Below are 12,693 nucleotides of genomic sequence, written 5' to 3'. Positions count from 1 at the left end.
AAAACCCACTCCCTTTTAACTATTGTTCCTAAGTTGTCTAACTGGGACCTTAAGAAGGAGCTCTTTAGATGCCACATTCAAACAGTCTAACAAATCAAACTACGAGGATCTGAAACTTTTTCGGAATCACTCGACCAACGAAACATCTCATTACTACCTCGAGACACCTCTGACTAGTGCCCCAGAAATTTGTGCTCAAAAAGAAGTTGAAAAATTGTGGATGGGAACCAATAGTACTGATTTGAAGTGCAAATTGCGTAGAACACTCCATTACCCATATTTCTGCAGAAATTTTACTTTTTCAAAGGCTCAAAAACAATCTGATATTTTTTTTGTTGAAACTCACAAAAATCACTGTCAGCTGCACAAGAATTACAAATTGAGCGTACACATACGTTTTTCTGAAAAATAAACTGTTTTCTATAACAGTTCCTGTTCTTTTTTCGTTTTGTAAGAAAATTCTGGAGGCGACAAGGAATGGAGCGCAAAGGCAAGCTTAATGATTCACTTGCAAACAGATAATAAATTATCTAATGTCCTTGCAAGCCTTCAATGTTGGGATGTTAGGTCGTTGTAATTTGACAACTCTGTATCGCAGTTCTGTCAGTTAAAATTCTACAGATGAAAAGTCAACCAAAGAACGAAAATGAAACCTGCCAAAAACTTCAAAGCTTTTGAACGTTGTTTTACGTTTCTTGGGTAGTTTTTATCTTATTAATCAGTTGGATAATTCTTTTTGTTTTTTAGTTCTGTTCTAATTCTACTTTCAACAACTAGATTTCTTAGTTAACATTTTAAAAAAAGTTCCACTTAAGTTTTGTTCCTAAGTTGTCTAACTGGAACCATATAAGAAATTTTAGATAGCACATTCCAAGAAATCAAACCTACAAGGTTTTGAATTTTTTGGAACCAACGAAACACTTCATGACTCAGAAAAAGCGCAGAAAAGTTTCACCTAATAATTATAGTGAAAAATTCGCTCGACAAGTATGATGTCATGAACCCGCCAGATACTGAACAAATACAAAATCTAATCCCCGGACTACCGGCAGAAAACGAAGATGCTACACAGTGACAGAGTAGCGAGTTTACACAGCAATGTTAGACATCTAAACCGAAGAGGTAAAGAGACGGAAGCCAGAGAATATTGCAAAAATCAATGGACTACAAAGATGAGCTATTGATAAAAAATCGAAATCTCAGCTTTACTTAGCACTCGCTAAAGAGGGACAAAAAGGCTTTGCCACAAAAATCCAATAAAAAAATCTTGAAATCAACTTCGCCAAAATTTTTCATTCGCTGAAAAAAAATTTGGCCATTTAAAAAAAAATTTACGTACGAACGTTTTAAAATTTCAAGTTGACGTCAGAAAGACAACGAAAACATAATTTTTTTGAATTAGCAAAATGCGTATTCTTTGAGACCTAGAGGCAGAACTATTGAGGCACATATTTATCACAAATATGAGGAACGTAGAGATACTGAGAAACTCTGTTTAGAAAACATAACCACAGAAAACATTTTCGCGTATGTACTGGTACATAAATAAGGAACCAGAATTCAGCAACATAATGTAAAAACTCCCTCTGTGTACTACCCAAACCAAAACTTTAACGCAAGAAAAAAGATCTAGTTTTTTTTATTTCCCGGACAAAAAAGTTCAAAAAGAATGGACAGTTATTCAAAAAGGGGAATCTCTGTGTATTTGATGATAGAAAGAGACTGTGTAAAAATTGAGGACGCAAGTGATACTTCGCAAAACCATGTTGGCGTGAAGGCTGTTCCCACGTTGAATCAAAACACCGTTGAAAACTATATCCAGATAACGGGGTTAACAAGCAACAACCAGACCCTCCCCCGGAAGACGATTTTATGGTTGACTTGGACGACTTCTTCAGAATTATAGCAATCGACGCCGAAACCAAATTTGAGAACATTCGAGATAAAATTGAAGACGGAACAAAGAAAGCATTCTCACAAAGTCCAACAAATCAAGTAAACTCTGAAAAGTACTTTTAAGTGAGAACAATCCTTACAAAGATGAAATGCAAATCGACTCCGCGAATTCAGTGTGTTCTATAAAAAATACTAAAAGATAAAAAAAAAGTATAAAAGATACTTGGTCACAGATGGGGTCTATAAAACAGTTCGTTCAACAAATTCATGTATTTCAAAACGCTTTTCACGGCAGTTTTTTCCTTGCAGATGAAGCTTACCGACTCTTCTCCATTGTAGCCCCAGGAGATTGAAGCTCCAAGAATACTAAAACCCTTCATTGGTGCGGTTATCCCTTCATTTTAGTTCTATGCTAGCAAAAGAGCCCAAACTACTTCAAAAATTCCCAATATGAAATGATCCTAGAACTGTATGAAACATAGAGATGATATGATGATGGCCCATTTTTTTTGACAACAGCTCAACACTGGTGGAAATGAAGCATTTTCTCGGAGGAGGGAGGATTTTGAAAAGCATTTTTGTCAGCTCGACCAAACTGACTTTCCACGCTTCTCAAAAGCACAAAAACCCTAGAAAATGTTCTGCCCAAAAGAGTGCAATAAAATTACGGGTGTTTTTTGGGCGACATGCCTTATAAATTTAATATTTCCACTGAGGGCGTCCTTGGAAAATTTAGAGGTTTGATCAACCAATACTAAATGTGGTAAAATAGTAAGCAAGGACCTTTTGTGGGTTCAGGAGTTCGAAGCCCCTAGATCCCCCTCCACCTCCCACCTCATTCGCACCCATACAAATACAAAGAAGTCCCAAACTGAACTCTGAGAAGCTGATGTTTTTTGAATTACCCGTTTTGACATACAACTTACCACGTCATCATCATAAACTCGAATGGTCGAATTTGGGACAGTAATCGCAGCTCCAACTGTCGGGTTCTCAGAAATCGTGGCGCCATAACTGGCGGAAGTAAAGTGAGGCGCCTGGTCATTTAAATTGCCAACGAATATCTCAACCGAGACTTCGGAGGTACTACATGCATTTGGATCCACATCTGAGCACTGTTCAATCGCCTAAAAGAAGCCAACTTGACGGGTAAAACTGGGGTTTAACTCAAATGCCTCCCATAATGTTTAATCGTAGAACATTAATGGTAAAACATTATCAACCAGATTACCCAAATCAACAAAATTGTACTTTTTTAGATTGAAAAGATCTGATTTTTAGAATAGAACTTTTGGATTGTACAATGTACGTGAAAAACTACAAATTGATACGTTTTTAGCAAACGAGCTAGCGCAAAAACCCAACTCTAGCAAGTGTAAGAATATATTGCATAGCCTTTTGGAAAAAAAAACTATTCTCTAAAGAAATTATTGTTCCGACCATTTTTTGAAACATTGGACAGGAACTGTCCAAGAGTTTTTTTTGTTCCGACTACTCTCGGAACTGTGATCGGAACTATCTGTTATATTATTTTTAAGTTCACCTACTTCAATTGTTAAAAATACTCGACGAGGTAGAACTTCAGCATCAATTTCGCCATCTGTCAAAATTTCAGCCGAAGTTTTGTTAATCACGAATAGACCGTCTGGGTCTGCATGCGAGATGGAATAGTGGACTTCGTTTTTGTTGGTGGAGTCTCCATCTTCTGCTGGAACTGTTCCGACTAGCGTCCCCTAGCAAAAGCATATTTGTTGTTTAAACAAGAACCGATATGCCGTTTTGGCCATTTTGACCAAAAAAACATTTAGTATTTTTAATGTGCCCCCCTATATTTTTTGTACATTGACGCAAAAAGCGCCTTTGGATGTCATAAAAAATGGCTAGAGGGGAGGGGGAACCCTTTGAGTGGCCAGGGGGAGGAATCCATGTGGGTGAAGGGGAGGGGGAGCAGGAAATCGTTCATACCAAACCCTCGTCTAAAATCCGCTTCTACATCCACGGGTTCTTTTATGTAATACATTTTAGTACATTGTTTTGTAATACATTGTAATACAAATACAATACCTTTTAGATGTTAAAACTTATTATCATTCGGTTTTAATATAGCAAAAGTGTCAAAAATTTTTATTTATTGTGCCGCAATCAAGTAAAAACAAATACGATTTCAGAATTTGCTTGTGTTTATTGCTGTAACTTTAAAACACAAAAAAAATTTATTTTGAGAGTTTATGTTGAATATATTGAATCACTTACGTTTTGTACATTTTCATTCACAGAAAACACAGGATACTGTTCATCGAAAATTGGCGGGGTGTCTTGTACGTCTAGGATGTTAATACGCACGTTAGCGTTTTTGCTCATAGGCCAATCGGGATCATTGTCCTGCAAAGAAATCATTAGGTTAACTTTGTTCTGAAGGAAACAGAAATGATGAGTGCCATTTTCTCGGAATTAAGAGGATGGTGGTTCGAGATCCAATATGATACCTTTTCACAAATGATAAATCTGTTAGCCACAGGCTGTAAATTATTGGTACATTTTGTCTCAAATTAAAACAAGGAAGCTGTTGGCGTATCAAGGCTCTCCATGGCTTGTTCTCATCCAAAGAAGTCAACAAAAACATCATTTAGGGGTCCTTATTTTCTCTTGGAAAAAGTTTATTCTGTTGAACGAATTCTAAATCTAAACCTTTTTCCAGGAAACGACTTTCTTTTTCAACGCATGTTGACGAAAATTAAGCTGTATAAAGATAGTTCAAGTAGGTTGATTTTATCATTGCGCTTTCACTGCAATTTCCTTTCTTCCATTTCAGTTTTATGTTTTAACAAGTTTCCTCGTGTCCTACAAAATTCTCATGGATCCGACTGGGTCCAGTTTTGGCAACAAGAAAAAAGTTCAAAAAGTAAAAAAAAAATTGCACTTTCAATCCATTGTTATATTGGGAAAGATATTTTTGTATATGCTATCGCAGTATTTGACAAAAAACATGCATCGACTGGAAATCAATTCTAGTTCAGATTAATTAACCGCTTACGCTACGCTACGCGCTGCAAAAAAACTTGGATATTTCGAGCGCATTTATTTTCGAGGAAATTTCCTACAATAAACAAACTCTTTTAAAATTCAAACTAAAAAAATTATATATTTTAGACTGAATACAAAAAACTTAGCAAAATTTTCAGTTGAAAAGTTGAAAATTTATCCGAAAAAAAAATCGTTTGAATACAAATATGCCGTCATTTTTTTCAAAACCGGAAAAAAATTACCACGACCAAAGTTTCACTCTTTGTGGGACCCATTATTTCACTGGGTCTGAAAAAAGCCTGAAAATGTCCTTTTGGTCTGTTTTTTCAAAAACTTGCATGCGGAGCCAAAAATTTGGTAAAAATGGGTATTTTTTTCGATTTGGCGGAGCTCAGAAAATAAATTTGGTCAACCTAAAAAAAGGTCGACAAAACTTTGTTCGTGGTTTTTCAAAATTTGCAAAAATAATTTAAATTGCCCAGTTAAGTTTCTGAGAAAAAAAATTGCTTAAAAACTAGCAGATTATATTATGTTGTTCAAGTCTCATTTGTCGTCTTCATGTTATGTTGTTATAATTTCTTGTCGCTTTTTTCTACCTCAAAAATGTGTCGTAGAGGACATAATACGACTAAGTAGGTTGCCTTGTTTCAATTTGAAACAATGACGAACGCGGGAATACTCGCCATGCATAAAGATTTTTTTAGCATCATAGATACAATCTTTAATATGCGTATTTAGTATTTGAAAAAATCCAAATTACAAGTTGTTTTCAGGATCCAGAGTTTTAGCAAAGACAACTGCAGGTGAAAACTTTTTATCTTTGAACTCGGATAGTCGATTTTCTTTCTGTTATCAAAAGCTCATTAAAAACAAGTATCCCATATCTGCAAGGCCCTAGATATCAGAAAACCCTTGAACGTATCTGATAAAGTTTTAGGCAAACATTAAAATAGAAATTAAGAAAAAAGTGTCATTTATTCCAATTTGCAGTTTGGCTTTTTACGTCTCCTATAGCCAAAAGCGGACCTGAGGGATTCGACCCCCTGGTGACCCAACGGGTCTACCCTTTGTAGTATTTTGAGATACCAATTTTTGACTTATTGACCTTAAAAACTTTCTAAAGGCACGCCAAAATATACTGAATGCCATATTTGCTCACCACGTTAAAGTAACTTGTTAATAGTTAATGCCAAATTGTTGGCATTATCGGTGACCTTGAGCAGCTGATCCGTCAAAGTTTGGTTGTTTTAGGTTAAGTAGACTTTCTGATATGATTTTTTACGTGCTCATATGAGTGACACGTTAGTTTTAGGCCCCAAAAAGAGCAGTTTTGCCTTAAGTCATTGGTGGATTTAGGAGGGGGTTGGGGGGGGGGGGCGGACGCCACTCTCCTTCAGGAATTTGAACACCTGCCGACCCAAAAGGTTCCCCTGTAGTAGTGTTTTGAGATATCCATCTTTGGCTGACTGACCCTCAAATTTTTCTAAAGGCGCCTAGCGCCAAAATTTACTAATTTTGAGGGGGAGCACGCGCCGAAGAAACGCGAATTTTGATCAAAATTTTGCCAAAAATGCCTAAAACTATATTTTTGGTTTTTTGCCACATATTTGCCTGGGGTGCAAAAAATTGGTCAAAGTTTTTAGTGATTTGTGAGAGATCAGAAAATCAATTTGGTCAACCTAAAAAAAAAAGGTCGACAAAATTTTCGATTTTTTTTGTATATCTGCACCTCCCATTCGATAAAATCTTAGATCCGCCCCTACCTTTAACCATACGGACGCCACTCTCCTTCAAGGATTTGAACACCTGCCGACCCAAAAGGTTCCCCTGTAGTAGTGTTTTGAGATATCCATCTTTGGCTGACTGACCCTCAAATTTTTCTAAAGGCGCCTAGCGCCAAAATTTACTAATTTTGAGGGGGAGCACGCGCCGAAGAAACGCGAATTTTGATCAAAATTTTGCCAAAAATGCCTAAAACTATATTTTTGGTTTTTTGCCACATATTTTCCTGGGGTGCAAAAAATTGGTCAAAGTTTTTAGTGATTTGTGAGAGATCAGAAAATCAATTTGGTCAACCTAAAAAAAAGGTCGACAAAATTTTCGATTTTTTTTGTATATCTGCACCTCCCATTCGATAAAATCTTAGATCCGCCCCTACCTTTAACCATACGGACGCCACTCTCCTTCAAGGATTTGAACACCTGCCGACCCAAAAGGTTCCCCTGTAGTAGTGTTTTGAGATATCCATCTTTGGCTGACTGACCCTCAAATTTTTCTAAAGGCGCCTAGCGCCAAAATTTACTAATTTTGAGGGGGAGCACGCGCCGAAGAAACGCGAATTTTGATCAAAATTTTGCCAAAAATGCCTAAAACTATATTTTTGGTTTTTTTGCCACATATTTGCCTGGGGTGCAAAAAATTGGTCAAAGTTTTTAGTGATTTGTGAGAGATCAGAAAATCAATTTGGTCAACCTAAAAAAAGCTCCACAAAATTTTCGATTTTTTTGAATATCTGCACCTCCCATTCGAGAAAATCTTAGATCCCCCCTACCTTTAACCATACGGAAAACAATCACGGGTGAAATAATGCTTTTGAAACTTAAGCTCAGGGCATCAAGACATGTCACATGGTTTCTCGCGTCAAAAATGGCAAGTCAAAAAATCCGATTTTTTCCGGAGACCACAAAAACACTCCGCTTTTTTTCCTTTTCCCCCACCTTCGAATTCTTACATGTAAATTTGATAACCACATTGTCCGATTCTTATGAAAATTTACATACAGACTAATAAGGCCACGACAAACATATTTGGTCTTCATACTCAACCTCGTAAAACCACTCGTTAACTCATTAATATATTGAAGCTCATGTGAGGTGGAGGGTGGGGGGGGGGGGGGGGGGTTTGAAGGAAAAAGAGCCCAAAACTCGCAAGTGGGTGGAAAAGCAGAAACCAGCTCCCCTTCTTACTAACCGTGACAATAATTTCAATTTGGTACACCCTCTGGTCAGTCTCATAGTCAACGGCATTTTCCAATTGCACCAAACCACTAATCTCTCCAATTGAGAAGGGACCTATCGTCTGCACGATTTCGCCGGAAGAGTTCACGAAATGGTAAGTCAAATTTGTACTGTCCACATCTGTGGCCTTGACTTGAATTACGTCCACTGGGATTCCGCCTTCACTAGTCTAAATATAAAAACACTGTCACATTCGAGCGGCGGTGAAGTGGTAAAGATCTAGGCTTGTAAAACAGCAGGTCGACGTTTCGAAACCCGCGGTGACCAAATCATCTTATCATACTATTTCCATTTTTGAGAATCTTCTTGTCATGCAATTCCATACAATTCCATAGGAATTTTCGATGTATATATGGAGGTCAACCCGGCGATCTAAGTTGATCCGTGCTCGTTGCTCGGGGATGTGGCATAACTTTACCACTCAGATTTATTATTTTAGACAGGTGATTAACTAGATAACTCTAATTTCAGTGTTATATGAAAATCAGCAATAATTTGCCTCGAATTTGTTCATAATTGTGAAAACTCACTTCAAATATTGAATAATTTGCATTAGGGACTGGGTCAAACGAGGGCGGGTTGTCATTGACATTCACGACAGAGTACTCAATTCGCAGAGGGCTGTCAGAGGTCAACTGAAACAGACGAGATATCAGAAATAGTTATTAATAAAAATTTATTAAACTGCCGCTACTGATTTAATGAACTGACCCAGATATTGTCAACGGAAGCTGTGAAATTCAAGAAGAGACCATCGGTTTGCTGAAACAGAACAATTGATGAGGCTTTTTCCATAAGTTTTCTCGAAATACCTTTAATATGCATTAAAAAACTTTTATTGCATTGTCTCTGAAAAATTTGAAGACTAAGTCAAACTATGAGGCAAAGCTTACATTGATGGGATATTATCGCGGTGAAGTGGTTACATTAGCTAAGGGGAGCGGCGGTGAAATGGTTACGTCTCCGCCTCTCAAGGGAAAGGTCGAATGGTCGAGGCCCACAATGATCCGTGCTCATTGCTTGAGGGTGAGACAAAATTTTCAAGCCCAGAAAAATAACCAAAAAAATGCAAGTAGTTCTATAGCAGGGGCACAACAGATCTGGGATGAGCTGAACAGCTCGCTTGTTCGTCCTTTCCCTTGTGGAAAAATCACATTATAAAAAAGACGGGACCTAACCGATAATTAATTAGAAAAACTTCTAAGGTACAAAAAACACAATGTTTTTTTTTCAGATGGGTAAAATGTTTTCAGTTTTTTGAATTGAAGAGGTAATTCACACCAAAATCTAATGCAAATATATATCGTGAGAATTTCAACGTAAAACAATTAGAATCGTGAGGCGACAATTCGCAACAAGCGACGACTAGTAACAGGCGATGATTTGTAATAAGCAACTAATCGAACACTTGATTGCTGGTATGAGAAGTTTAAAAGTTGCGTTATTTTGTTAATTGCAAAAGTTGTGGTGGATTGAAAAATTGTGTTCCACCTGTTGACTGCATCAAAACGTGAAACTTAACGCTCAGTTAAATCTTGGTTTATCAACATTTTGAATTGATTTCAATTTAGTTATCAATAAAACACTAATTTAAAACGTTTAGCACTATAAAAATGAACTTTCTTCTGTTAATTGTGACCATCCTTCCTCATTTCTTATTGGAAATTAATAGTTCATCTTTCATTTTGATCCATATAAACTTGTCCAACTTGCATTTGAGTACACCATCAGCGAACGCGGCAAGCAGCATTTTTTTGCAGGGAGAAAATATTACCAAGTTTGACACAGCAAGGTTACTGGCCAGACATCATGACGCAAGCTAATTGGAGAAAATTTTAGGAGCCCGGCTTAGGCAACCTTTATAGATCCACCGAAATTTTGCGTTTCTATTGAAAATATTCATTGCACTGGCTTTAATACCTCAATGTGAGCTGAAGTTGAGGTTCGAACGCCTAACCGATCAATTGGGCAGAATTTGTCCAATCCTTCCATGTTGATTATTTTGAAAAAAAAAATAGATTGGACAAATTTTTCGCACAAAAGGCTCCCCCGCATTATATTGATACGAAGTATCACTTGACACGAATCGTCGCTTGTTACGAATTGTCGCCTAACAAGTGATGATATATATGTAAAATGTAATAATGACAGATTTAAATAAATTCGCGAAGCATACCGGTAGGTTCTCATAATCTGGTGCATTCAGTATTCTCACAAGACCATTGGCATCTATGGAAACAATTCCACTGGGGCTCACTACATAGGTGATCTGGCTGTCGGGAACTTCGTTGCCAGTTCCAGTTCCATCCACAACTTTCAGATGGAACAGTGAAGTCCCTAATTAAAACGTAAAAATTAATCAGTTTAATTACTCGTAACTTTATAAATATTCATAACTAAACAGCTAGTCGGGCGATTGATTGAAAAAACAACGCAGATCTTTTCAGGCCTCGAAACCCTGAAAGTTTCTTGGTCTTTTACACCCCTAAATGATGAAATATGAAGCTGAAAATTTTAATTACAAAATTGAGTCAATATTACTTGGAAATGCAAGATTTAGAAATGACTCTTTAAAAAAACGCTTTTTTACTGTATTTAGCGTCAAACTGGCTCTTTTCTCTATTTTTTGCCGTTTTCTGCACATAAATTTCATAAAAAGATACACAACGCAGTTTTAATTGTCGGTTTATTAGCATTTTTGTTTCATTTTTCTAGCTTGATTTAACGCCCGGGTTATCAGCCCTGCAGTTTTAAATAATACCAATTCAATTTTCAACAAAATTTTTTTTCACTCCATTTTTCATCATTTAGAGAGGGGGGGGAGGGGTGGTAACAAAAAGACCCGAATTTACACAGTTTTTGAACGACTTTAACTCAGAAGGACTCTTTGATCCTCCTCGGTATACTGAGAGCAAGCAAATAGCTAAGGAGTGCAAATGAAAAAAGAACTTTGTATCATTTTCATTCTCTTCAAATCTCCGAATCGAACAGTTCGAATGAAAGGCTGAATAACTTATACGGTAATGCTGTAATTATCCCGATGCTACTGTTAGTCATGTGTTTGTTGTGGGGAATAAATTCTGAAAGCCTGTCCAAAATGTTCTGTTTTCTTCAAGTTGAACAACAGTTCTGATTCACAACTACGGAAAACAGATTTGGTAGGTTCGTAATTTGGTGGTCATTTTTTTCAACCAATCAGGGTTTTGTTAAAAGACTTTTAAACGGTATTTGGTTTTTGGTATAAGGGTATCTCGTGGGTCCTCCATAGTACCTTGTAACGACTTAACCCCCCCCCCCCTTTATAGGAAACGTTAAGCACTTCATCAAGTACTAATTTTGTAACTTGTAACGAATTGGCTCCCTTTTTTGCAAAAGGGGAGCATATAGTTAACAAGAACCGTATAAAGGAACCCAAGGTTCCTGACAGCTTACCAGTCGTAGCATTTTCGGATATAAGAAAGACGCCTGTGGTCAAATTAAGAGTTTCTTGTGACCATCTGTTCTGACCATTAACCCCGACCGACACAATTAAAACAGAAAAAAGAAGGGGAACTAAGTCGAACATTTTATATGAAAGTTTCGAAGAAAAAAAACAATTTTGTTTAAATTTTTTAAAATCAGTAACGATAAGAAAAAATCTGCAAAACGCTTTTTTATCAAATTATGAACACAAGGATTTAAATTTTGTTTTTGCTTTGGTTGTCAATATATGGAAAAACAATTTTTGAACCAAGCTATAACTGATCACTAGCGTGGATAAATAATTGCCTCTTCGCATTTTGGTGAAAAAAAAACACCTGCGGAGAACAAAGGGAACAATTGAGTGTCATCTGGATTAGCCAAAACAACACATTACATCATCACAATTCTGATCGTGAGATTTGGTTGCGATACGTGATGATACCATTAAAAAAATCGGCTCAAATGGGAAAAAGCGAAAAAGTACAGCAAGAGTAATAAAAATTATTTCCTTAATTTTGAAGAAAAGCTAAGACGAGACACCACTAAAAATATCAAAGAAAGGGTGATGCAATACAAGAATTTATGAAAATAAAAAGCGAAATTTTGGTTGACAACAAATTTGCGAATAAAAAAGCCAACAAAATTGCGAATCAAAAAAGTGAATTTCAAAATTGCAACACCGTAAAAATACAATCAAATATAATCAAATGAGAGCCATAAAACTCATTATTAAGGCCTATTTGATCCTGGAAAAAATTTATTGCGTTCTCGAAGAAAATTAAAGTTAAGACCCATACTTTGATGAACTTCGAATTTTCTACTTAAAAAGTAAAAACAAATAATTTAATCGTGAGAGAAATGTGACAGTTTTTTTTCGATGATTGCCATGCCAATTTTCAAAAACCGAACTCCAATTTTCTTATTTCTGGTCGCTCCATAAAAAACTTGGTTATTCTTTGTTCCGACTTTCGAGGAAATAAGGGTTGTTCAAACTTCGTCAATCAAAACAAGGATAGCCAGTTACTGAGCAAATAGCACAGAATGTTCCGACCATAGTCTTAAACAGGCGCTAGGAATTTCTCGAGGGGGGGGGGGCGGACTTTCAAAAAAATTTTGAAAATTTTGTCGACCTTTTTTTTTAGGGCAACCAAATTATTTTTCTGCGCTCCCAAACCACTATAAAGACCCTGTTTTGGCCAAAAATTCTGCGCCGCAGGCAAATTTTTGAAAAAACAGGCCAAAAATAGCGTTTTGAGGCACTTTTTGGAAAATTTCGACCGAAAAATCGCGTTTG

The 12,693-nt window shown here is 36.6% G+C and overlaps 1 protein-coding gene across 1 annotated transcript in view; it reads right to left on the bottom strand.

Annotated features, from left to right (window-relative positions):
• Positions 1–11,677, bottom strand: part of LOC134844473 (cadherin-23-like) — a 108,120-nt gene extending 96,443 nt beyond the window's left edge. Inside the window, exons 1-8 of the mRNA XM_063861175.1 lie at positions 11,370–11,677; positions 10,114–10,274; positions 8,649–8,699; positions 8,468–8,572; positions 7,891–8,106; positions 4,150–4,278; positions 3,444–3,629; positions 2,823–3,023 (exon numbers count right to left, since the gene is read on the bottom strand). Coding sequence (XP_063717245.1) covers positions 2,823–3,023; positions 3,444–3,629; positions 4,150–4,278; positions 7,891–8,106; positions 8,468–8,572; positions 8,649–8,699; positions 10,114–10,274; positions 11,370–11,502 — 1,182 coding nt within the window. The 5' untranslated portion in view covers positions 11,503–11,677. The remainder of the gene's footprint in view (positions 1–2,822; positions 3,024–3,443; positions 3,630–4,149; positions 4,279–7,890; positions 8,107–8,467; positions 8,573–8,648; positions 8,700–10,113; positions 10,275–11,369) is intronic.
• Positions 11,678–12,693: the final 1,016 nt, after the last annotated feature.

The sequence above is a fragment of the Symsagittifera roscoffensis genome, chromosome 4, assembly GCF_963678635.1.
Source record: "Symsagittifera roscoffensis chromosome 4, txSymRosc1.1, whole genome shotgun sequence".
NCBI lineage: Eukaryota > Metazoa > Xenacoelomorpha > Acoela > Convolutidae > Symsagittifera > Symsagittifera roscoffensis.
Note: the sequence above shows the minus strand (reverse complement) of the source record. Positions and strands in the feature narration are given on the sequence as shown.